Genomic DNA, 27487 nt, shown 5'->3' on the forward strand with positions numbered 1-27487 from the left:
CTATTCTTTTTAGAGGAAGCACATGAGCTCATCTTGGGAAAGTCAGATGGATGGCAGGGCATGGATGTGGAGGAGCTTTAGTTTAAAATGCCTGTGATCGTTAGTCGTGATTGTCAACTTGATTCAACTGAGAGACACCTAGGAAATTAAGAAAACATACTTCTAGATGTGTCAGTAAGAGGGTTTCCAAAGACAATAGCATGGTTGGGCATGGTGGTGCACACCTGTAATCCCAGCCCTTGGGAGGCTGAGTCACAAGGATTGCTGTGAGTTTGAGGCTAGCTTGAAGAACACAGTACAACCTGTCTCAAAAACAAAACGAAAGAAAAAAAACCAAAGATGATAGCATGTGGGACAACAAACTGATGGGGGAGACCCTCCTTGAATGAGGGTGACACCATTTAATAGGGTGGGCCCCTAGACAAACAGAAGCAGAGGAAGGAGCAAGCCTGCTAGCATGTTCCTTCTCTCACCCTCTCTTCACTGTCTCCCAGGAGGTGAGCAGCTTTTCTCTACCATGTTCCCTACCATGATGTTCTGCTTCACCATGGGGACAGAAGCAATGGAGCCAAGTGACCATGGCCTGAAACCCCTGAAACCATGAGCCCAAAAGAAATTTTCTTTCCTTAGTTGATTTTGTCATAGCAGTGCAAAACTAACGCAATGCCCAATTCTAGACATGTCTTCTCCAGCACTAGGGGGCACCAATGTCAGTAAGTTGCCTGTTCATAAAGCTTGGAGAGTTGGCTGTTGGGAAATGAGATGAGGCATACAGCTTTGAGAGAGAGAAAGTGATGTAGCATAAAGACCCAACCAAACATAAAGACCCAAATGGTGGTGCATGCCAATAAATCCAGCATTTGGAGAAGCTGAGGCAAGAGGATCACAATTTGGAGTCCAGCCTGGGCAACTTAGTGACTTAGCAAGACCTCGTCTCAAAATAAAAAAAAATTTAATAGGACTGTGATACAGCTCAGTGAGAAGACCCTGGGTTCAATCCCAAGTACTACAAAAACAAAAACAAAACAAAACAAACCTAAGCAAACATGCCTTGGTTCCCTTGCTTGTTCCATTCCCTCTTTTGTTAATTGATTTGAGCTCTCCAGATGCCTACTATTCCCTTTTCAAAATTTTTTTTTTTAAAAATTAGTATATGTTTGTAGTATATGATTATGTTCATCTTGGGGAGTTAGTACATGTATATAACACATCTTAATTCTTTTCTTTTTTATCCCTTTCCCCTCCTTTCTCTTCTCCCTCCCTTGGTTCCCTTTCCTTTTGCAAAAGTTGCTGCTTGATCCTTTCTCTGACTCTCATCAGGGTTTTGCCTTTGTTTCTCTCCTGTATACACTGATCTTTGTTGGGCCCTCCAGTGGTCCCTTGGGCTGTCCTTTGAGGCATATCTTTTTGTCACCTATTCCAGAAACTGGTCCATCCAGGTGACACTAGGCAGCACAAACTCCACATCCCTCCCTGGCACCTGGCTCTAAACTTACAGATCAGCTTCATCTGGGCTGGGGCTGCTGTCTCCCCTGAACCCCAGCAGAGCTCTGCAGGTTTTAATTTAGGCTGTATTAGCATTGCCTGTTTACTTCCTCCAGGCGGAGCCTGACTCATCCTTTCATTTGCAGCATTAAGCAGAAAGCTTAGGACAGAGAAGGCACAGACATGTTTGTCACGAGGTTGGGGGACATTGAATGTTGCTTGATTGTGGCTTGAGCCCTGTTTCCCTCCGCTCTCCCTTTGGGTTAGATGCAGCTTATTATCACACTCATTCTGGTTCTTCTTTTCCATTTGTTTTCCTTCCTTCTCCCAACAGTCTTTCTGAGAGAGTCGTGTAGTGGGTTAAGAACATGGATCCTAAAGTCAGAATATCTGCTCTTAAATGCTGGCTTCACTACTTAACTAGCTTTGCAGGTTTTGACATGTTACTTCACTACTCTGTGTCTCTGGTTTTTTATCTCTCAAGTGGGAATAATATTAGAACCAGCCTCGTATTAAATGTGTTAATGTATGTCCAGTGCTTGGATCAGCATGCAGTAAGCAGTAGGTGCTCTAGAAGTTTTTAATGTTATTCTCTACTTCCATTGCTTCTCCAGCAAGTCTTCTTACTGTTCCCTCTGGTGTTCCTGTGATAACCTCTGACCTGTCGTGTCCCTGCACACAACTTATAAGCATTTGTCTCATTTTCTAGCCCACCAGCCACATATTTACAAAGATACACTTCTAATTGGTAACTTCCAGCCTCATTCTTCGTAAGTGTTTATATCACCTCACCTACTTTTGGTTTTTTCCTGAGGCCAGGTCCTGACTCAGACCTTTTCCTTTCTGGAGCCAGTTACAGTGGCTGTAAAAGAAGTGCTTATCTAGTTTTCTAGATCAAGAGTTGTCAAACTATCTTTGTAAAGACCCGGATAGAAAATATTTTAGCTATGCAGCCTGCACCTGGTCACAGTCATTCATTTTTGTCTTTTTTTTTTTTTTTAACTTTTTTTTCATTTCTGTCTTTTTCCTTCTACTCCTCTTTATTCTTTTTTAGAACCCTTTAAAAGAGTGAAAACCATCCTTAACTTGAGGGTTGTTCTAAAAGAGGTCACAAACCACTGTTAGCCCTCAGGCTTTAATTTGTGAACTCCTATTCTAGGTAACAGGCCTCATGAGGGCAGGAATTAGGCTGTCTTGTCAATTTGGTGGCCTAGCTGTTAGCCTGGAATGTGATAAAGTTTTTATTATTACTTGCTGGATGAATGAATAAATGAATATATCAGTTCAAAGGAATCTCTGGCTTCCATATTTCAAGAGAGAGTCTTTCTACAAATTCTTTTTTTGGTATCTGGGACCGAACTCAGGACCTTGTGCTTGCGAGGCAGGCGGCAACACCACTGAGCTAAATCCCCTGCCCTGTACAAATTCTTTAGAGAATAGAAGATCCTCAGGGAAGGGTTCTGTTACATTTAGTTCCTCACTCTGTCTGCAGTTATCCAAAGTCACAGGTATCTTCCCAGGAGATAATCCAGAGCCTGAGTATCGACCTGTAATTCTAGTCCCTTCTTCTTTCAGCTAAAAAACAGTCTCCCTTCCGCTTCAGTTTTATTACCAACTATGCCAGGGGCATACTGGTAAATGTTTAACAACTAGCTGTCCAACAAACAAGCAAGCAATCTGGATTTATAGCATTTTCCAGTTTCCATAGTGTAAATACTTCTGCCACGGCAAAGTTCCAGCTACAAACATGAAGCCGCTACACAGGTATCTGGGAAGTGAAACACACTGTTAGATCTCTCTAGCTGTGGCATACCCCTAAGTCATACCCCATTTCCCATTCACTCCTGCAGTCCTAAGGACCATATACCTCCTACTGGGAGAAAACTTGAAAGAAACCTTAGTTCCCACTACCCTTGCCTCACAAATAGGTGTTTCTCTGTGTTGGGGTGGGTAGGTATCATTATCTTGTTCTCTCAGACTTCCTGGATTTCAGCCTTTGCTTGCTTTGATCCCCAACCCTGACTCTCATCTGAACCCTGGACTCCCGGGCCATTTTGCACAACACAGATGGCCATACATTTCCTTATCCTCCCTGGCTTCCTGGCTCTCAGATATCTGATCTGCTTATAAGCACAGAGAAGAATAGACCCTCTACCTCCTGTAGGGTCTTCTGTTTTCTAGGCTGTGACCTTCTTGGTCACCCCCTTCTAGCTCTCACAGCACATTTCTTTTGAGGTCCCACGAGTTAGTGCCTATCCTATTTATTGGGAACTTTGTGAGCAGCTCAGTTCCCCTTTCCCGTACTTTACTCTTATCTAATTAGCAACATCTGTCTACTAACCCTGTACATAATCTTCACATTCGGTGATTTACTCCCCGAAAAAATTACTAAGTACTTCCTGTAGTCTGGACTGTCTAGGACTGGGGATACATTGGTGAACAAAATGGATAACAATTCTCTGCCCTTAGGGGAACTTAGATGTGAAGACACGTATACTAAGCAATAGGCATAATAAATAAACAATATATCTTCCAAGAAGGTCATAAGCATGATGGAAAAAGTGAACGGAGACAGATAAGTTGACTCTGCTGATAGGTTCATGGTTAGAACAGCCTTATGGAGATAGTGACATTGTAACACAGTCTTTAAAAGTACTTTAAAAGTCCCCAGTACTTTGATTCACAGCATCTACACCTATGCACAGCATCTACTCACCATCAGCACCTGCTCATACAGGTCTGCGGCTTGAACTCAGCTTGAGAACTCCCAGAACATCATGATCTCCACTGAGGGATGATATCCAGCAAGACAGAGGCAGAGAGTGTTGGGCTGTGCTTGGGCTTTGGTGTAGAAAACATGAGTTTTACTCTTGGGGCAGCTCTAGAGGCCTCAGTTTACTTCATTAAAACAATAGGTTTCTTGGGGGCAGACACTGGGTCTGTCTTTTTATTAATTTTTATTTTAGTAATCCATGTTTGCACTACCTAATGATTACATTCATCATGGGGAGCTGGTACATGTACACAAGACATCTTAACTCTTTTTACATCTTCTTCCCCACCTGTTCCTTTCCCCTCCCTCCATCTCTTGGTTCTCTTTCCATTTGCAAAAGATAGAGTTTTCCCTTTCTTATGACCTTTTATTTTGCTCTTTATTTACACTTAGAATTTCTTATATAAGAGAATTCATCTGATATTTAAGCTTATGTGTCAGATTTATTTCACTTAAACTTAAAGTCTCAGGGTGCATCCATTTTCCAACAAATTACTCCAATTTATCTTTCTTTACAGCAAAGTAGTACTCCACTGTGTATAAGTATCATATTTTCTTTGTCCATTCATCTGTTGGTGGACATATAGGCTGCTTCCAAGATTTAGCTATTATGAGTTGTGCTGCTATAAACACCGGTATATATCACTGTAATATGATAACTAATTCTTTCAGGAAGATCCCTAAAAGGGGAATAGCTGGGTTGAATGGAATTTCTATTTAGTTTCTATTTAGTTTTTTGAGGAATCTCCATACTGATTTCCAAATAAGGTTTACTAATTTACATTCCTATCAACCATGTAGAAGGGTTCCTTTTTTTTTCTGCGGCCTCATCAGCATTTGTCATTATTTTATTTCTTGATGATTGCCATTCTTTCTGGGGTAAGATGGAATCTTGGTGTTGTTTTAATTTACATTTCTCTAATGGCCAGAGATATTGAACATTTTTCATGTTTATTGGCCATTTGTACTTCTTCTGGGAAGTGTCTATACATTTCAGTTGAACTGGGTCTGTCTTGTTTTCTAGTATGACCTAGTTCCTTTGTCTTGCATAGAAATGTGTGGCACATAGTAGGTACTTTGTTAATACAGCACTTGCTGAATGAGTTCAAAGTTACATCTTTGGTTTGCTTAAGCCTCTTTGTCCCAGAAACATTACTTAACCTTTCTGGGCACTCAATTCTTCATGTATAAAATGGAGATGTTAATTATGATAACACCAGTACACACCTCATAGATTTACTCTGTGGATTAAATTATAATAGCTTGTAATGCATATACGGTGCTTGGCATAGCACCTAATTATGAGAAATGGTCACTGTTGTTAGATTAAGTATACAGAAAGAATTTTATATCCTCCATCTTAAAGAGATACCATTGTGACTCTTTAAAGAATTCCTGCTGCCTTAATAACCTAGTTGGTTCCATCATCTAGACCCGCACAGAGTCTGTTGTGATCTCTGAGGGTGTGAAGTGAGAGGCATGTATGGGTGCAGGTTGTATAGATAGCAGGTAGGACAGACACTGGAGGTACTTGGGGCAGTGGAGTGACCTCAGGTGTCAGGGGTGAGAGAGTGTCTGGAGCATCAGAGCTAGGATAGACGAAGTTGTTTAACAGCCGGGTTGAGAAGATGAGTGGCAGCATCTGGATAATAACACACAGCTAAAGATAAATGGAACATTAGCCAAGATAAAAAAGAATAGCTGTTGTTAGGGCATGGGAATTACCGGTGCGGTCTGGAGACAAGGCTTTTGAATCTCATGCCAAGTCTTTCTCCATCTTAAAGCGTGGATGTCTCATTGGTGATTCAACAGCAGGTGTCTGGCATTTCTTGCCTATATCCCTTCTCTCTCTGGATGCTGACTGGGATGTTTCTTTTCCATCCTGAATGCTGAGCCAAGCTGAGCTATCTTCCTGAATTCCCTGGCCTCCTAAGAAGTCAACTTTTGTCTAAGTCTGCCACTGGGGCCTGGCTCAACCAAGAGGCACTTAATCCCCATTTCCCTGGCTTTCCTAAAGTCTTCAGTGTCTGTTGAACTGACTCTCTTGCCTCTGACTACCTGCCATCTGGTCTCCTGGGTTTGCCTCTCTGGAAGCAGTCAGTCTGGATGAGGATCCCTGCCTTCTCCAAGAGCATAGCAAGGAATGTCACTTGCTAACTCATTAGGAATATAACTATAGCTTTAGTCATTCACAGTGATGGTAGACATTGAATGCTGTTATGCAGAAGGTAGCATCCTGAGGCCCAGGGTATAGGCGGCTTCTTTTCTTACCAGGTTCCTGCCTGGAAGCAGATGTTTTATGGAAGTCAGTAACCATCCAGGGAGTTGACAACTTTTGCTTAGGACCCACTGCACGACTATGCCTGTGATGAGGGAGACAGCATTTCAATGCAGAAAAGATAATGATCCTCATCAGAATCTCTGATTATTTCATGAGGATTAGATCCTAGAAATGGCTTTATTTTTCCAGCAGACAAGAACATTTGAAGCCTTGATACATATTGCCATATTATTTTTCAAAAATGCTGTACCAATTCATATGCCCACTCATTGCAATTGATTGTGCCTACTTTATCATATTTCTGTCAATACTGGGTTGTACTAAAAGTTTATATATATTTTATTTTTTTAATGAATAGGGAGGTTGAATATTTAAACATATTTTTTTATTATACAGAGTAATACTTGCTATCTTTTCCAAGGTGAGTCTGAAGGCATATTGACTATTTTGCTCCCCCTCCTTTTTTCTTTCATTGGCTGAATTTTATTTGTTATTGATCATTAAATTTAGGTAAAATAGGGCTGGGGATTTAGCTCAGTGATTCCATCACCTGCCTTGCAAGCGCAAGGTCCCAAATTCGATCCCCAGTACAAAAAAAAAAATTAGGTAACGTAAAATTTATCTTTTTGTTGTAAAGTCTTAAGATTTTTTGACACATTATGTACAGAATAATCAGAACATAAATGATTCCTTCGAATTCCCTTATATTACTTCTTTGTAATCAAACCTTCAGCCAACTTTTAATTCCTGGAAACTACTGGTCTATTTTATGTTCCTATATTTTGTTTTTTCCAGAATTACATAATAGTGTCTTAATAGAGCAAAAAATTAAATTCAAATTAATTTAATATTTTTCTTTAATATATTGTGCTTTTGTTATCCTACTAAAAACTCTTTGCCTAATCCAAGATCACAAATATTTTCTCCTGTATTTTCTTCTGAACTTTAAAACATTTCACATTGTAGGTCTATAATCTGTTTTATTAAATTTTATATAAGGTGTGAGTTGTAGGTCAAAATTCATATTTTCGTTGATGCTTGTCAAATTGTCCCACCACCATTTGCCAAAAAATCTACGCTTTTTCTTTTTAATCGTCTTTGCACCATTGTCAAAAAATCATTTAACCATATGTGTGTAGATCTGTTTTGGCCTCTTTATTTTGTTCCATTGATCTATTTATTTATCCTGAACCGAATGCTACATTGTCTTGATTGTAGCAAAAGGTCCTATATTTTTTTTCGGTCCAGAATGACCTATAAATGGAACCATAGAGTAGATAAAATTAAGTCTTTTGCTTAGAATAATGAATGCTTTGGTGGTTCATTCAGGTAGTGAACTTCAATTTGGTTCATCTTTATTGTTCATACTATCTTATTGTATGCATGTACCAGAGTTTGTTTAACCACTCTTTTGCTGTTCTTTATTAAAGTTGGTTTGGATAGTCTATTTTCCCTTTTTTAAGAGTCACTTTATAAATATCTATAAAACTTTCTTGATTGGAATAATATTTAGATTTCCATACATCTACAGATCAACTGGTATATTACAATATTGTCTTCCAATCTGTGAAAATGATATATCCTTCCATTTATTTAACACTTAAAATTTCTTCCATCAATATTTTGTAGCATATCTTTTCACTTATTTAAGTCTTCATTTTAATAAATATAGATCTTAAGATTATAATATTTTTATTGGTTTGTTTTTTTTTTTTGGTATCAGGGATCGAACTTGGGTCCTTCCACTTGCGAGGCAGGCGGCGGAACCACTGAGCTAAGTCCCTGGCCCTCACTTACTTAAGTCTTAAAATTTCGTTCACCAGTGTTTTATAGTTTTTAACATATCTAAATGTTCAATGCTTTGGAACTATCAATGATACTATTTTTTAACTTCAGTTTCAAATTTTTTATTGCTACTATAAAGCAATGTAGTTGTTTCTTTCTCTGTTGACCTGATTCTGATTTCTTTCCTCTTGAAAGCCACTTGCTATGTCAACCTGTCCATGATTTGCGGGTGGGGAGACCACATGGAGAGAGGTCCTGGAAGACAAGAGGCCAAGAGACGGAGACCAGATCTGTCCCAGATGACAGTTGGCACCAACGACCAGACCTGTGAGCAAAGCCCTCTTCATGTTCTGGCCTCAGCTGAGCTCCTAGCTGAATGCGGCCACGTGAGTGAACCCAGCTGGCCTCACATGGAGCTGAAGAACTGCCCCTATGACCCCAGCCAAAGTACAAATTGTAAGAAATAATACATCTTTGTTGTTTTAAACCCCTGTGTCATAGAACAATAGACAACTGATATAAAGCTTAGCAACCGTCCACTTACGAAGCCGTGGGCTCCATGACCCTGAGTGCTGGGCTTTGATATTTCTTCCTGAGTCTCCTTATTGCTAGTCAGGTTTAAACCTTGTGTCACCAAGGGTAGCAGCTGGCTGCTGAGTCATAGCTCTCCCTTTTCCCCACTTTCTGCATAATAGTTTGGTCCAAATGGTCTGTGTGTCTGTTTGAACTCCCGCGTGGCTGCTGAGAAACATCTTCTAGTATAGCTTGTGCTAATTCCCTAGGTGCTGACTGATTGCTCACTTGGCTGACAACTGCCTATCTGCTGGCTCACTGGGTTCCCAGTGCAATGCCATCTCTGTTCCAATTGAAAGCCCTGGGAATGACCATTTGCACTGCTTCCTTTCTACCTCTTGCTACTAGGAGATTCTCTCTTCTGTGGCCTCATTTCACACTCACCAGAATTCCTTAGGCCTGAAATGCCAGTTATAGTTTCAGGAATTGGGAGCTGTTTAAATCTGACTTATGACCTACAGAGTAGTTTGATTTTATTACCTGTTTAATAAAATGAGTTGGAGCCCTGGGGCTACATTAATTAGTTTTAAAAAATTGAGACAGGGAAAACATCTTCCAACTTGTCCTTACTAGCTCTGTATTCTGGAACACAATTCAGGGCCCCTTGGACCTCATTGTCTTTGCTGGTAGAATGGGGATAATAAGATAATGCACATGCCTTGCTATGCAACATGCCTAGCACATAGCAACTGCTCAGTGGCAGTAATTACAGCTATTATTGAAAGTTAGAGTTAGGACCCTTAGAGATTATTTAATCCATGACCTTCATTTTCAGTGGTGGAACATGAAGCAGAGAAAGAGAGATAGGGGACTTCCCCAGGATCACACCAGGACAAGAACATTAGTTTTCCCAATCTCTAATCTTGTCTTTCCCACTGCACCACTATTATTTGGGTTAGTAGACACTGGAGATAAAAAGAGAAAGGAAGAAGCTACCAGCTACTAAGTGTCTATTTTATTGGTGCTTTACATATATTTTGTCATTTTATCCCTACAATTTATTCCTGACAACTTCTCAAAGTATAGATCATATACATTATCATCTCTGCTTAGTAGATGAAGACATTAGCACTTAGAGAAGTTCAAAAATTGCTTAAAGAGTCCATGAGCAGTAGAATGAGGGCTCCAACCCAGGCCTGTCCAACTCTCAAGCGAATCCCCCCTCCTCCACCATCTCATATCCATCCTGGGTCAGGCTGGGGAGCCTGAGAACCACAAGAAAGGAAATGTTTCCTCAGGGTCTGGCACTATCCTGGCTGCATGTCTTCTTGGTCCTCGGAGGCAATAGCTGGTGTGCAAGCAAGAACCTTTTATCCTTCTTTCCACACAACCCTTCTGACTGAAACCAAGTGGCCAAAGCTTAACTGTAATTCTATAAAACTGGCGGCAAGAGGCCTGGCTAGGGCTTGGGCCATACACCCCAAACGTGATGTGCACAGAGAGTGAGGCTGACATTGTTCAGCTCCTCACTCAGCAGTGCCCAGCCAAGCCTCCTGATCTAAATTGAGCCCTTAATTGTTTTCCTGGCATTCGCTCAGACAGGATTTTATTTTCTAGTAATAAAAGCTCCTGCATTGTAGGGAAAAAAAGTGCCTTTTCCCCCAGTTTTTCTGAGGGCTTTGCCACCTGTCCTTTTCTCCCTTGTGTTTGTTCTTGGGGCAGAGCCAGGTTGTTTTGTGCCTGCTGTCAAGTTCCAGGGGGCTCTGAGTAGGCAGAGAAATGTACTCATAATGACTGTGCCTCTATGCTTATTGCTGACAGCTTCCCATCTGACGGACTGAGAAGTCTAATTCTACTCAGTGGCACAAGGATGACGACCCAGGGGAAGCAGGAAGGACACAAGTCACTGAGGGCCTTTACCTAAGCAGCTGCTGGTGGCTCAGACATGCTTACCTTAGCCTTCTGCCTAAGAATTTTAAGGGGCCCCTCGGTGCCTGCAGAATCAAGTGCACATTTTCTAAGTGGTACCCAGACCCACCTACCTCTACAGCATCTTTTTTTTCTTTCTCTTGGGTGGGCGGGGAGGGGGGGAGAGAAAGAAAATAGATAAATAAAGAGTAAAACTGAAAGTTACCAGAGTCTTGACTGTCCTAACTAATATTAACATATTGACTGCGCAAAAATATTGCTTTACTTTCTCATTACTGTGACACAATACCCAACACCCACAAATTAAAGGAAGGAAGTTTGTAGAGGTTTTAGTTCAGTCAGCTGGCTCCAAGGCAGTGCAGCAGGGCAGAGGGGGATGGCAGAGGCTTGTTCATGGAACGGCAGGCAGGAAGCAGAGAGAGAGAAAGAGATGAGGGGAGGAGCAGGGAAGAGATAGATCCAGGCCATGCCCCCAGTGTCCACCTCTTCTGACCAGATCCCATCTCTTAACAGCAAGCCAGCTATAAATCATCATAATCCAATCACTTTCTGAAAGCCCCCCCTGTGAGTCCATGAAGCTTTGGGGAACATTTAGATATAAACCATAGCAAATATAGAGGTTTTTAAAAGTTTCAAGGCCTTTTCAGGTTCTAATTATCTTTCTGCTCTTATTGTTTGACAACTTTTGCAAGATACTTCACAATATCACAATATCTACTCAGAATTTGCCTTTGGTACAGGTATCAAACACTCACATTTCTAAGACTTTGGGCCTGCTGTGGTTGTCTCTCCCTGAAATGCCCTTTACATACTTCCTGGCACACACTAAGCCTCAACAAAATTAGCTATTCCTTTTCTCTTCCCTTCCTTCCTTTCCTTACTATTTAAAACTGTGGAAATAACACCATGTCTAGGAAAAATCGCTCTCCAAATACCTGCCCACTCATCAAGCAGCACTCACTGCCCATTTTGGGGCCCATGGGTCCACTGCTTTCCTACCCTGCCAACCATAACACTGAGCTCTTCTTGGCAGGCAGTGGCCAATTCTCTTTCCCTGGGAACCATGGCTGGTAACTGGTATGGGTTGGGGAAATGGGCATCAGATACAGTCAGAGGCAGGATTTTCTGGATGAAGCTGAGCTGAGGCTTCCTTGCAGGTGCCCAGGGCACTGCTGGACTGGTCAGAGTGGCCTGCAAGCTGACATCTGTCCATAAGTTCCAAATTACTAAGGAGACATCTGTTACCTGCTGGGCTCCACCTTGTCTGGAAGGAGCAAACTTTCAACCTCAGGGAGCACTGTATTGCCAGAGAACTGTCTCAGCAGACCTCAGATGAATTATTTATTCCCTCTTTGTTGAGTGAATATAGGTGTCTGTGTGGTGTACGTAATGCTGGGCACAGGTGAATCTTGGGCCAGAAGTCTAGAGACAATGGGGGTGGGCTTCAGGGAAAGAAAAAAAAATCTTCCATTCCCACCCTAGGCCAGGCCTCCTGTCCCATCTTTAGACGAAAGTGGGTGCTTTGTTGTCTTTGGCTCACCTTTGCCCCCATCTCCATTTAAAAGGACTACTTTTGCATGCTCTTGCTGGTGTACCATTGTTGCTCCTTCTCTGCCTTTCTGTGCAGCACCTGTGTCATCATCTCATTCATTTTCCCCTTGCTTTTCCCTTTTCTCTCAAACTTGGAAAACACTGAAATGAGACCCATGACAACTGTTTCGTGGACACTGCAGGCTACATTTGTTGTGAGCAGCATTTGTTGAGGGCAAATGTCGAGTGCTTTCCAGTGCCTTGGCTCACTTTCTGGGTGGTCTTGAATAGGGACTACATGAGGAGTAACCTTGCTAGGAACCAAATCTCCTTTCTTGAGTCCCTAGAAAGAATGAAGTGATTGAAGTGACTGGAAACAGAAGCTGATCCTACATGAAGCATATCACAGCCACTCACAAATATTCCTCTTGTTGTCCCTCTCTTCTCCTATCCAGGCAATGCTCTAGGTCCCCTAGCATCTTGAAAGTGAGAGATTGCAGATGCCTTTTGTGGTGTCTGCACCAAAACATTTTCTTCCATGAGGAAACTTTTCAGATGAGTAAGTAGCACCTTTACTCTGGAGTGCTGGAAAGAGCACCCTTTTCACTCCCTTATGCATCTTAGTTTGTCATCAGGCCCTAAAGTGGCAGAGGTAATGTTCTCTTAGGAAAATATCTCTTTCAGTTCTTTGTGGAGCTTCTCAGAGTTCTGATGCCTGACAGTGGGGCTGGGCTGGGCAAAGATATCGGAGGCCTCCCACAGCCTCCCACATGCTGACTATGGGTCTTGTTTGTGTTCTTATGTTTTTCATTTGTTTGTTTTGTTTTTATTTTTCTGGCATGTGAGCAAAAGCACTTCTCCCATCCTTCCATGGTGTGACTCTTAGAATTCCCACTTCCCAGTTCATCAAGCACTCCTGGGCACGGCTGAAACCCCAATCTAGGTTCCAGTTTGGGACACCATTAAAATAACAAATGTTTTTCCAGCTCTTTAAAGTTTACAAAAGTTGCTCATGTTCATTATTTCACTCAGTCCTCACAATAGCTCTATGAAGTGTGTGCTGCCTTTGTTCTCATTTTATGAAGAGTAAATCTGAAGTTCAGGCAGGTTAGAAAATGTGGAACATGGCTATTTATTTAGGAAGTGACAAAGCTAGAGGTTTTCGGTTCTGGCATGCAGAAAGAATCCTAGGCTCCTTCTCTTGTAAGACCACAAAACCCAAGACTCAGATAGTGGAAATAAATATGGATAAGGTAATAGTGGCTGTGATTTACCCCTGGTGTCAGAGGCAGCTGGCACCAACCAGAAGCAATTAAAATCTCTGATAGAGCAATGGCTAGAATTGTGCTGTTTAGGAAAAATAGCCATAGATTCTTCTCAAGAAGTTATGAGAATTTTCTGTTCTTACTGTTCTTCATTTTTCCACTGTGCTCTACAGTATTTGGCTTGGACTTCTGACATAGTTATTTTTGTGAGTCTCCCATCATGGATACTTTACTGTGGAGTAATGGAAGACAGAGACCATGTCTTTGGTATCTTTGTATGTCCCAAAGTAGATCTATGAATATGGTAGGAGCTCCATAAATGTTATTATAACTAAGAGTCATTGTTAATGTCACCCGAGACTTCCAAGTGGGTAATTCAGTGGTAGCCATCTCTTTCCCATGAGTACATCCATCAGAGGGTGGGCATTGTGCCATCAAGCAGAACTCAAACCTGTTGGTCTTTTGCCTCAATTTTTGTGCCTTTTCATTGCCAAGCTACTCTCTTTTGGGCCACTGATACCCTTTATTTTCACTTGCACACCCCTTCCCTCCAAGGTTCCTGAATCCAATCCAACTCAATAGTTGTCTTAGTTACTTTTCTCTTACTACTGAGGTGAAATACTTGACACTGAAAATTAAAGAGGGAAAGGTTGGGCCGGGAATTTAGCTCAGTGGATTTGCCACCTGCTACACAAGCACAAGGACCCGAGTTCAATCCCCGGTACCAAAAAAATAAAAAAATAAAAAAAAAGAGGGAAAAGTTTATTTGGCTTATAGTTTGCAGAAGTTTCACTCCATAATCAGCTGGCTCCAAGGCAGGGTAGCACAGGGGTCATAGTTCATGGCTGCAGAGGACAGCAAAAGCAATAAGAGACCTTAACAGCTGTCCCTTTTATCTTGTTTAGACTATGTAGGGCAGGTAGCACTCACACCCTCAATCCTAGTGCCCTCGGGTCTAGCATTGCACTATGAATTAAACACACACTCTAGATTCAGCCAACTCCAAAATAGCCTATGGTCACGTGAGGCTTTGGGGAGGACATCTAGACACAAACCACAACATTCCTCCCCTGGGCCCCCAAAGACTCATGTACATTCCTTTATGAGAAAGGCATTTAGTCCATCTCTAAGAGTTGCCAAAGTCCTAACAGTTTCAGCATTACTGAAAAGTCCAAGTCCAAAGTCTTTTCTGAAATTTAAGGCATACTCTTAGCTGCAAGCCCCTGCACAAATGAAAAGAAAGTTAAACACTTCCAACATTCAATGGCGCAAGACAGACATTTCCATTCTAAAAGTTACAGAGAGGAGGATACAAAGGAATGGGACCAAAGCAAGTCCCAAATCCAGCAGGGAAAACATTAAGCCCCACACTTTCACTTCCAGCATCCCTGGTAATCTCTGACAAGCTGTGAACTCCAAAGGGCTTTGGTAGCTCCACCCATATGGCACTTCTGGTGGTTGTAGCTCCCTCCCATGGCTTCTCTCTTGGGCTGGATCTGCTCCCTCCTTGTAGTTTTACTTAGATGATCCACATTTCTGGCTTCTCCAAACTTTTGGGGTCTCCATTGTACCTTCAGCTCCCCACTCACAGCTTCACACACTGCCCTCTCCAAGGCACACTGCCTGGCCTCCCAGACCTTTGAAATCTGGATGGAAGCCTTCCTGTCCCCACAACTCTTACATTCTGCATGTGCCTAAAACCAGAACCTATGGATGATGCCAAAGTCTGCTGCCAGCTGGAGCCATAGCCAGGCTTCTCTCTCTCAGCTGTAGGGGAATGCCTGGATCACTGAGCACTCTAAATTCAATTCCAAGGAACAAATTCTCTAGGCCACTGCCATTCTGGAACATGGTGGTCTGGGGCTCTCTTCTCAAAGCAAAATCTTTCACTTTTGCATTTTTGAGGCTGCTAAGGGTGGAGTCCTGCTGCTTCCTGTGATGCCCTCAGGCCATCTTTTCTATTCTCCTGGTCCTTCTCAGCAATCAAGATCTCCTCTGCTTTATCTTTGCAGTCCACAGCTTTACTGGAGGTTCCTTTCTGGCTAAATTCACAGCATTTTAAATCATTCTGCTGGGCTCTTTGCTCTTGATTCTCAACATAGATCTGGCTAAAAGCCCACAACAGCAGTCATGCCACCGCCTCAATATCCAACTGCCTTGAAATTTCTTCTGCTAGATCAATTAGTCTGCCACCCTTAACCTCAGTCTCAGGCAGTCTCTGGACATGAGCAAAATTCAGACAAACTTTCTGACAAGCCATAACACACATTGTCTGGAATCCAATAGCCAATGCAATCCTTCTTCCCAGCAGAAACCTCCTGAACCTGGTCTTTACCAGCCTTCTGGTCTTCTGAGCTCTGACCAGAATCTCCCATACTGTACAGCCTAAGGCATTCCAGATCTACATTTTTAGCTGGCATCTCCAAACCTTTCCTAACTCTTCCCCTTCCCACAAGCCAGTACCAAAAGCTCTCGAGCCATGTGCTCAGGTAATATCACAGCAACAAACCCTGTTTCTCTGGTACCAAATTTGTAGTAGATCAATAACTTTAATGCCACTACTAGGACTTGATGGCCAGTCATCCACCCAGACTTGGGATTTGATGATCCAGCAACATGCCCTGACACTCACATTTCCCCTTGTGACATCCATTCATTCCCTTGGCCATTGTTGTCCTAACCCACAGGTCTGTCTTCTATCTGACCTCTAGCTTTCCTGCTAAAGGTACAGTGCCCTTTTAAAATTGGACACTGACCCTGAACTCAGTATGAGACCAAGCTCTGACCCTACATGGCATTTGCCACTCATTCTCCATGAAATAAGAAACTGAAACTTTATACCAGTCAGTCCATTGCTGCCCCTGGACAATTTATTACAAATAACCTCCCGCCTGCCTGTCTGCTTGGCTGTCTGCCTCACTGGGGAGAGCAAGATAGGACACTTGGATTTTTCTCTGATGTGTTCTTCCCATTTCTTGGGCTAGTTCCTTCAATAATGCTGGGCTTGCTATGTGTCTTGGCTATTGTACCTCACCATCTGGCAACCAGGCTATTTGCCTTTGCATCTGTGTTTTTTCTTCCTGCTAAAGATTTGGCTGTGTACATACAGGGACATGGCTTGTTCTGTTCTCTCTGCCTGCTCTGCATGGCTGGGCAATGCCCATGGTGCCTTATTCATGCCCAAGCTAGAACTCCATTTGGTTTTATCTCAGTTTGCTCTTTAAGAGGTTTGGTGTGGAAGAAATTTGACACTAATTGGATAAACAAATAACTGATGGTTGGGGTGGTTTTTATTCATTTATCCTGTCTCTTATATTACCAATTTTCTTTCCCATATTAAGTCATATTGCAAATTGCCTCATAATACCCCTAAAATCTGCTAGTCTAGGCTGCCATTATTTCTTATCTGGGTTATTACCATAGGCCTTCATTTGTTCTGTAGATTCAACACTCTAAGGTGCACATTTTAAAAGCCAACTTGAGTGATCTCACCATTGCACTTTTCAATTATATCTTTCAATAAATAATGTCTCATTGCCTAGAGATGTGATTCTCTACCTTCCGGATTCATGGCTTGTATTTGAAGGAGGACACCACATTCAGGACATATTATAGGCATATCACATTAGGCACAATTTCCTGCATGATAGTTGCAGCTCTTCCTCTTTTCTCTACCAGTATGAAGGAAATGAGGGAAAATAATTTGAATTTTAAACATATCATAGAATCTGATCTAATTTATATAAGAAAAAAATTATAGCTATAATAGAGTGGCAAAATATACTTTGGGGACTGAAGTGGAGGATTTTGGTCTGTGAGACAAAGTCCCACCCTTAGCATGTCTACAAAGTTGCTCATGACCCATCCACTGTTTATATGTCCAGCCTCATTTCTTGTCATGATCACTGTCACCACTCAGTCACTATAGTGGCCCCCCAGATGTCAGCCTAATTTCTTTGGCATCTAGAGTTGAACACACATGTCCTGTTTGGGATCCTCTTCCCTGCACCTCCCATTCTGCCTCTTAGTTTGGTCTTAGTTTGTATAACACTCCAAAAAGTATTTCTCTAACCTTTCAGGCTGAATTAAGTTCTCTTCTCTGAATTCCCTAACACTCAGTTCTTTTCTTTAATCACATTGAACTGCAGGTATCTGTCTCTCACATAAGACCATAAGCTCTTCGAGGGCAAGAGCTGTCATCTTGTTTTTTCTTGTATTCCCAATACCTACAAGTGTGCCAAACACAAAGAATGTTCACAGTGAATGTATGAACAAATAACTAAGGTTTGGTTTTGTTATGGATTGAATTGTGTCCCTCAGAAAAAAGATATATTGAAGGCCGGAGATTTAGCTCAGTGGTGCCACGGGTGCCTTGCAAGTGCAAGGTCCTGAGTTTGATCCCCAGTACCAGCAAAAAAAAGAGAGATATATTGAAGTACCAACTCCTGGTACCTGTGAATGTGATCTTATTTGGAAATCAGGTCTTTGCAGATATACTAAGGTTAAAATGAGGCCATACTGAATCACGGTGGGCTTTAAATGCAATGATCGATGCCTTATAGGATAAGGGAAATTTGGACACAGAAATAAAGAAAGGAAAATGCCATGTGAAAACATAGAGATACAGAGGAGAAGGACAGACGATCATTTCCTAGGATCTTCAAAGAGAGAGAGAGAGAGAGAGAGAGCATGTTGAGATCTTGATTTTGGACTTCTAGACTTCAGAACTGTAAAAGAATAAATTTATGTTGCTTCAAGCCACTAAGTTTGTGGCTGTTTGTTATGGCCTTAGGAAGCCAATGCAGATGGTTTAATGCATGACATACATGTTTTAGGCATAATAGTCAAGTCCTTCCACCTTCCTTTTTGGAGGTGTCACACTCATGTATCTAGATTTCCTCTATAGTCTGGGAAAATACACCTTGATAATCACCATTTCTATAGTTTCTTCACAAAATTTTTGGAAAGTACTTGGTCATAACTTTCTTTAAAAAGCAGTAAATTTTGGTAGAATTTTTAAAAAACAAGTGATACAAATTGGGTGAAGTAAATTAATATTCTCATCTAGAAAAGCATGTGAGGGAACAAAATGAGAAGTTTATAGAATCTCATAATTTGACACCAACAGGGTGTAGATTCCACTTCTTAGGAAAAAAGGAAACACTGGATTTGACAAACATTGCCATAATTAAATATTATTGTCTTGTGAGGAGCCTGAGGGGTTGGATAGCTCAAAATTATTTCAATTGTCTGAGCTACATGCAATTGATTTCCTCATAGACATATCAAATCCACTTGTCCCAAACTGAACGGATCGTTACTGCTGTTTTCTCTCCTCTCACTCTTTGTCTTTCTTTCAAACCTGCTTCACTCAAAGCCATTTTCATTTCAGTGCATGGCAGTTCTCACCCTCTAGTTGAACAATCTTGAACTCCTCTATGACTCTTCAGAGCTGAGACCTAACCCATCAGACATTCTGTGAGCATCATATTGAAAATACATGAGAACCTGACCATTATTTGCCTGATCATATTTGTCATTATCTTTCACTTGAAGTACAGAAATAGCCTTCTAATAGGTCTCTATGTCTACCACTGACTCCTCTTTTTTCCCTCTTCCAGATTATTCTCAAAACAATCTTCTGCTTTGGCTGTGGCTCTTAAAGTCTGCTATGGCTCCCCAGTTTACTCAGAGTCTTGTTTACTTCCTTGTTGCTGGGACAAAATACCTGGCACCCACAAGTTAAAGGAGGAAAAGTTTATCTTAACTCACAGTTTGTAAAGGTTTTAGTCCATAGCCAGCTGACTCCCAAACAGGGTGGCATTGCAGAGGGGCATCAGAGGAGAAACAATTCATGGTGTAGCAGGCAGGAAGCAGTGAGCCTGTCTTTCTTCTCTTCCTCCCACCCAGACTCCAAGGTCACAGGTTGGTGCCACCCACACTGAGGGTGGAACATCTGTCTTCAGTAAATCCATTCAGCCACACCCAGAACTGTGCCAATCCAATCAGAGCTAATCCAGTTATCACACCCTTAATCCAGTATCACACACCCATGACCCAGCCAACTCCCAAAACCACACCTATGAGCACATGAGGCTTTGGAGGGGACATCTAGCTATAAGCCATAACATTCAGAGTAACAGCCAAAGGCCTATCACAACCTTTAAGGGCTTCATCCCTTGAGTTGGCTCTCTGATTTTATCTCGTCTCACTTTCCTTTTTGTTTCCTTCATTCTGGCCATGCCTATGCATTGGCTATTCCTGTTTCCTCTTCTAAATTTCTTTCCTCAGGAATCTGATATCAGCTTGACAAAGTCTTTCTTATCTTTTTAATTATAAATTTTATCTTCTCAATGAGTTCATCCAGGACCATCATTTAAAATATTATTCTTTGCCTTTGTGTTTTTTCTAGTCCTTCTTACTTTATCCTACTTGATGCTTCACAGTAATTTTTAAAATTCATTACATTTATTGGTACCTCTTAGGTATACAATATGATGACATTCATCATTGGGAATGTGTACCTTTACATGATATATCTTGGTTCTTATTTTTTTCCCATTCCCCTGTCCTCCCTTCAACCCCTCCACCCCTCCCTATTTAAAAAAACTTTGTTTCCCTTTTCTCATATTTATTCCTTTGTCTTCTTTTCTTTCTCCTACCCCTCCTCCTTCCCCTTCCCCTTTGGACGTTTTCCTCCTATTTCACATTATCTATTATACATTTTGATCCTTATTTACACTTTCAGTTTCTCACAACAGAGAAACTATTTGGTATTTACACATGTGTATCCTGTTTATTTCACTTAGGAGTATTGCCTCAATGTGGATCCACTTAGCTATAAATGTCTCTAGTTTCTCATTCTTTATGGCCAAGTAGTTCTCCATTTTATATATTAAAAAAACCCCACATCTTCTTTATCCAGTCTCCAATTGATGGACAATTGGGCTGTTTCCAAGTTTTAGCTATTACAAACTGTGCCGGTATAAACATGGGTACACGTATATCGCTGTGGTATGATTCTTTCAATTCTTTTGGGAAGATTTCATGAACAAAACCTCAGTTGTATGTGAACTAGCACAAAGAATCAACAACTTGGATCTCATCTTATTAAAAAGCTTTTGCACAGCAAGAGAAACCACTAACAGAGTGAAGAGACAACCCACAATGTGGGAAAAAATTTTTATCAGCTGGTCCCCAGACAAAGATCTACTATCTAGAATATATAAAGAACTCAAAAAAAAAAAATCAGAACTCCCAAATTTAAAGATCCAATCCAAAAATGGGCATCTGAAATGAACAGACATTTCTCAGACAAAAACGTAGAAACAGGAAATAAACATATGAAAAAATGTTCAACATCACTTGTCATTTGAGAGATGCAAATGAAAACAACTCTGAGATTCCAACTCACCCCAGAAAGAATGGCTGCTATCAAGAAATCAACCAATAACAAATGCTGGTGGGGCTGTGGGGAAAGAGGAACCCTGCTCCACTGCTGGTGGGAGTGTAGACTGGTGCAACCACTGTGGAAATCAGTACGGAGATACCTCAAAGAAGTAGGATTAGAGGTCCCATTTGACCTAGGTATTCCCCTGTTGGGTATCTTCCCATAGTACTTATCACCTTTGAACATGCTGTAATAATTTACTTATCATATCAACTGTTTATTGGAAAGCTTTGAGCATAGGGTGTTTCCTAGAGTAGGTTTTTAACAAAAATTAATTTTTGTGTTTGTCAGAGATGATGACTTTAAAACAAACTTGTCTTGTGAAAAGTAGAACTTTCTTAAGTATCATCTTTTAAAAATTATTATTATTGAGGTGAAATTTACATTAACAAAAAATTAGACATTTTAAAGGGAACAATTCAGTGTCATTCACAGTATTGTACAGCATCTATTTTTGGTTATGTTTATGTACTGTGTAGCTCCTTCCAAAATATATTTAAATCAATTGTATAATTTAAATATAGTCTTCCAGTGATTTCTTTTGCCCCTCAAATTTAATGACGAAGAAATGAAACCCCAGTGACAGACTAGATAGTCTGACCTCTTGACTATTTTGCAAAAGTGAAATCTCAAACCAGGCAGTGCAGATATGGAGCTAAAAATAAACCCCTCTATGTTTGTTGGACTTAAAAAAATAAACCAACTTTCTGTGAAGTTCAGTGGTTTTGTTAATTGTTTCAAGATGTTGGATGGTTTAAACTATGTTGAAAAAACTGTACATGATATAAAAACAAAACTCATCAGCTAGTACATCCTATTGGGATTTTACCTTAAAATACACAAAATGTAAAAGTTCACCTTAAGGCAATATTACAACTACAAATTTAAACCTAATATAATACAGACAGGGAAAAACTGATATAATGTTGATATATCCTTGTTTTGTTGAGCTAGACGTGAGAACAATATATCTCACTAGCCTCCTTGTCCCTTTAGCATGCCATAAAGTTAAATCAAGAAAATTCCTGGAAGGATACAGAAGAACTATTAACAGGGTTTTTTTGCTTGTTTGTTTTTCTCTCTGTGGAGGGATTCTAGGATTGGGAAGAGGAAGTCTTCTTTTACAATACCATAATTTATTCCTATGTATTGTTTGAATTTTTACCCTAGGTATATATCACAGTTAAAAAACTCAAAACAACAAAACCCTCTAAACTTATGTTTAGTTATGCCACCCCCCAGTTATTAGTCAGAACCCCCTAATGATGGGAACTCAGCTTAAACTAGACTCCACAGAAAAGGGGGTGGACCACATGGACCACAGAGCAGAGATGGAGTAATTCACAGAGGAGCTAAAGCCTTACGGACTGGAGTGCAGGGCTCCCCACAAACAGTACATTTTTTCCCTTACTCTCTTTATCATCTTTGCCTTGTCTCTGCTCTTTTTTTGCATGTTGGTGTCATTCTCTCCTACTTTTCCATAGGAACTAGTAATGCTAGCAGAAGAACCCCAGAGAAAAGAAAAAACACTTTATTCCTCGCGTCTCTATTTCAGTCCTGATGAAAGATTCTGATTGCTAAGGGGGCATGTTTTGAGACAGGGCTTATTATTTAGTCCAGGCTGCCCTTGAGCTTGCTATATAACCCAGACTGGCCTCAAGCTCACACTTCTCCTGCCTCAGTCTCCTGAGTGCTGGGATTACAGGCATGTACCACTATGCTCTGGTCTTAATTGTTTTGGCTAGTATCATATGCTGTACCTCAAACTGTTGCTATTTCTAGGAAAATTGGTCAGTCCTGGATCATTTCCCTTTTGTGCAACCAGGGTAATGGAATCTTTTTTTTTTTTTTTTTTGGTTCCGGGGATTGAACTCGGGTCCTTGCGCTTGCGCAGCAGGCAGTGAAACCGCTGAGCTAAATCCCTGGCCCTGGGATATGTGAAAGCTTCCTGAGAAGAAAAAATAAATTACCATAATCTACTATAGCCCACCCCTTAATTGCCTAATGTAATAAAATTATCCTCCCATGATTAATATTCCAAGGAAGTTCCTGGCCAAAATAGCACAGCCATCATACAGGTACCTAAAATGTACTCATCCTTTTCCCAAAGCAAAACAATATGAAGTCTTTGAATCATTTCCAAGTCTAAAGATCTGACAGAATATTCTTCCTTCTCAAGCTTTTTTGAATGGACTCTCTTGATTCAACAACCCATATCTGTATGTATGTATGTATGTATGTATGTATGTATGTATGTATCTATCATCTATCTAATCTCCTTACCCTTCTAAGAAATGGAAATTTAGGCCATTGTGTCTTGAAGACTATTGTTTTAAAATTGCTTTCTTGCTCATGAGGAAGGGGTGCCATTTGTTTGGTTGTTTGCCATTCTTATCCTGCTTTTAATGTTCATTATCCATATAGGTTCTTCTTGATTCGCCTGAGTCATTTATTAGGTGTCGTGGGGGTGGAGAGAAGGAATAAACCAGGTGTGAAAGGATGAAAGAAATATAGTGAGCTAAGACCACTGACCCATGGTCCTAAAATAGTTCAAGACTGGGACCACTACCTAAAAAGTCTAGGTAAGTGAATTGACAGGACATCTATAGGCCTTGTCTTTGTACCCTGGAATCAAGTTGGGTCAGAAACCTTGCTGGATAACTGCAATGTTCACAGGATTGAAAATCTTTCATTCCATTTTCTCAGGGCTTCTGAAAATCAACTGTTTACTCTTTATTAAACTTTTCTCATTTTATATCAGATATCCTCAGTAGTTTTTCTTGTAGCAGAAGCAATGTTAACCTTCTACCATAAGACAATTTAAAAAATTATTTATTATTTACTTCTTTAACTGTGGCACTGGTGAAAGAACCCAGGGAGTGCTGAGCCACATCCCCATCACTTTTTATTTTATTTTGAGACAAAGTCTCACTAAATTGACCACTAAATTGGCCTCAAACTTGAAATCCTCCTGCTTCAGCCTCCACAGTAGATGTCCAGTGTTTGCCACCATGCTCAGATCCATAAGACAATTTATGCCACTGGTCGACTACCCCAACAATATTTCTATGACAACTGTTAGACTACAGGTCACCCCTAGACTCTCAAAGAAATAATGGGAATGATTTTCTGCACCTGTACTGAAATAGGCTTAACAAACCTACCAAAGCCCCTAAACAATAAATAGATATTACCACTCCCTGGATGTTCTTTCTTTTCCCAACTGGTTCAAGCCAGATAACCTGGAACTGGGTTTTGTCCTCACTTTTTCTCATGATACTGTACTTAAAGTTGCATGGAGAAGGTGACGCAAGGTAAAAGTCTAACCTGGTGTTTCTGCATTGTGTATCTTAGATCTCTAGCTTCCCATCTAGGACAGTGGGAATACAGGGAAAGGAGAATGCCATAGTTCTTCTGCAACAATCATTTTTAATTTCCTCAGAGTGTTTGTCATTTGCAACTCCTCTTCCAGGGACCAAATTATTCTCAGGGACTGTGTGTTTGCTAGGAAAAGAACATCACTCAAATTAGCTCAAGTAAAAATGATATGTTTATTTATATGGTTATAAAAACCAATATCCTGGGTAGTGAAGATGTTTTAGTTTGTTGATGGAGAAGAAATGAAGTATAGATGAGCCTTAGAGGAGTTATAAAAGTGAAATAGAAAATAAGGTTGTTCTTTTTTTTCTTTTTGTCTGGTTCCTTTACAATTTTTTTCTTTTATATTTCTTAATGAGGTGGGCATTCCACTATTGATGTCAGCTATGATGTCTTGATGATGTCAGTCATCAATATACCAGCCTACAGACTAGGCAGTCTCCACCATCTTTTTAATGGTTCCAGAACATTCTCTGGCTTAAGATTGATGCTATATCTGTCAGGCAATGTTAAGAATCTCATCAAAGGTAATATTTCTATAGCATTTAATGCTTTTCTATTTCTTTCTGTCTGTTGGTGGCTCCTTGAGGGCTGTGATCATTAAGATAAAGCAGATGGTTCCACATCAATCTGGGCTTGTCTGTTCTGAACAGTCAGTTTCACTCTAATACTCAACTTTCCAGTCACTAGCTGTCTTGGTCATGTCATGACCATTGTTATTTGGAGACAGAACCTCAGGGCAGGTCTTAGTAACCATGGCAGATATGGGACTGATCTCATCACCAGTGCACCTCAGGTATAAGACTTTGATCTTATTGGGGTCAAACTTTAACGCTATGGTGGAGGTGGCTGGTGTCAGATGAATTTAGATTTGGAAAAACCAAAGAAAGTTGCATTTTTGACCTCCTCCAAGCCAAAAGTCAAAAGTAGGCTGTTCCTTTTCTAAGACTCATTCACCTTTCATGTCTGCTTCTGTCTACTCTGTTATTTTTTTCTGCAAAATCTACATTTTTTCCTGATTCATGGTGTTTCTAACCCTATAGTTTGAACTTAGTTTTTTATCTCACAATGGGGGAGTAGTATTACTCAAAAGAAAACTGGAGTATTATTAGCATAGGAGAATACATTCTATGAGAACAACAAATAAAAGTTTTTCACAATAATGACCCATCTACCCAAGCTAATTCAAGTTGGATGAATAGTTTACCATGTCTGAAGTGGAAGTTACCATGCTACCAAGACTTAGTGCCTGGCCCCCTCTTTGGGACTTAAGTGCACACAGTAATTGTTTCTTGAGTTGATTAATAAGTTGATGAATGGAGTTGAGGGTAGGATCTATGTCTGATTGATTTTTATTTATCCTATAACATTTGATATACTATTTTTTAATGTCTGGTAGGTGCTCAGTAAGCATTAACAGACTCTTACCTCCCTTGTTCCAAGAATTGCACTTTTTTTTGTTGTTGTTGTTTTTGTTTTTGTTTTTTGGTACTGGGGATCGAACTTGGGACCTTGTGCTTGCAAGGCAGGCGGTAGCACCACTGAGCTAAATCCCCTGCCCATTTTGATTGTTTTCTTTTTAGAATTGCATTTTTTAAAATGTCAAAATCATTGTACAGTATAGCGGATAATACACAATACAGTCCACTAAGGAATGAAAAAAATATTATGACCTCTGTATGTGTTTATCTAAAAAATAATGAAAATGAAGTTTTACTAATATATTGTAGCCTGTCCATCCAGCTGGCCTTGCTTTGGGACCTAGATTCACTACTTTGTTCTCCCTGACCCAATGGGGAATGAGGATAAATGATAAAGAGAATGGCGTCAGTTTCACTTGTGGACAGTCAGGAGGCTCTTGTCTCTTAATAGGCAGAGGAGTCCCTAGCGTCTGGCTCATCTTGCCTTTATCTACCCAAACACAGGTACAAGCAATCAAAGTAACATAAGAGTCATCTGCTTTCCAATATCCACTAGTACATAACTCTGGTAAACAACCTAACCTCAGATGTCTTAAGTTTTCCCTGGAACCCGCAATATGCAATAGGCAATCACCCCTGAGTGCTTCTTTTCTCCTTTGTGGCTCACAGAGGAGGCCAATTAGGCCTCAATTCTCTTCTAGTCTCTGACAATATATGATACATAGGTTGACATATGTGTGGTCTATGTCCCTTCACATGGGTCCAATTTTGAGAGCGGTTTGGAAGTACTCTGAAGGAGAGAGTAGGGCTTCCACAACATGGAAGGCTTCGCTCAGTTGTTCTCTTGTGGCACTTGTTCTCAGCATACTATGATATATTGAAATTCTATACCAGCCCATGTGGATTCTGAGAATAGTATATTATATAGTTTGAACTAAAATAACCCTCACAATTGAACAGGAAGCTTAAAGTAATATCTGCAAAGAAATGTCTTTTAAAGATTTTTTTTTTGCAATTCTTCTCTTCCTGAGACTAAATTATTCTCAGTTAGGGACTGTCTGGTTGCTAGGAAGAGAAAGTCATGCAAATTAGCTCAAGGGAAATGGTATGTTTATGTTATACCATTTATGTTATAATGGAAGCATGAGGAAATGATGAGATGATGACGAAGCAAACACTTTTATTTCTGTTATGAGCTCTTTGTCAACCACATTAAGAGAAAAAACAATGATGATCTAGTCAGATCTGAAAAGCAGTAGTCTAAAAATTAGAAATTTTCTGATATCCTATTTGAACTATGGATTTAAGTTTAATTCTGTTAGCAATGAACATGTATTATATGTTTGAGTGTTATCTATGAAACTGTCATGATTATTATGACATTTAGAATTGAAGCATCCATAGTATAAATGCAAATCTTTATAGCTTTTTTACAGTGATGTTTTAGTCAGGCATTGCTCAATTTCACTCAATGTAATTTCTTTTTTTTAAATTTTCTGTAGATTTTATTTAATTTTTTATTTAAAGAGGTTTTTTTAACATGAAAAAGAAAGTACACAAAAACAGATTACATTATGATGACCAAGGCAGTGTTCTACATGACACAAATCAAAACAAATTTATAAAGTAAATATAAGAGCACTGAACAAGAAATTTAATCCAAGCTACATATACATA

At 40.3% G+C, this 27487-nt stretch overlaps 2 protein-coding genes and 1 pseudogene across 3 annotated transcripts in view; 1 reads left to right on the forward strand and 2 right to left on the reverse strand.

The window, feature by feature from the left end:
- Positions 1–10911, forward strand: part of LOC110350015 (uncharacterized) — a 77513-nt gene extending 66602 nt beyond the window's left edge. The window contains exons 3-4 of the mRNA XM_087183602.1: positions 8520–8780; positions 10659–10911. Of these exons, the coding sequence (XP_087039728.1) occupies positions 8520–8780; positions 10659–10678 (281 nt within the window). The 3' untranslated portion in view covers positions 10679–10911. The remainder of the gene's footprint in view (positions 1–8519; positions 8781–10658) is intronic.
- The window catches only part of Slc44a1 (solute carrier family 44 member 1), a 487317-nt gene that overhangs the window by 311871 nt on the left and 147959 nt on the right, over positions 1–27487 (reverse strand). The window lies entirely within an intron of this gene.
- Positions 23976–25353, reverse strand: LOC101716952 (large ribosomal subunit protein uL11 pseudogene; annotated as a pseudogene).

This window comes from Heterocephalus glaber, unplaced genomic scaffold (genome assembly GCF_053883595.1).
Source record: "Heterocephalus glaber isolate CG9 unplaced genomic scaffold, H.glaber_assembly_v1.0 deba00001481, whole genome shotgun sequence".
Taxonomy (NCBI): domain Eukaryota; kingdom Metazoa; phylum Chordata; class Mammalia; order Rodentia; family Bathyergidae; genus Heterocephalus; species Heterocephalus glaber.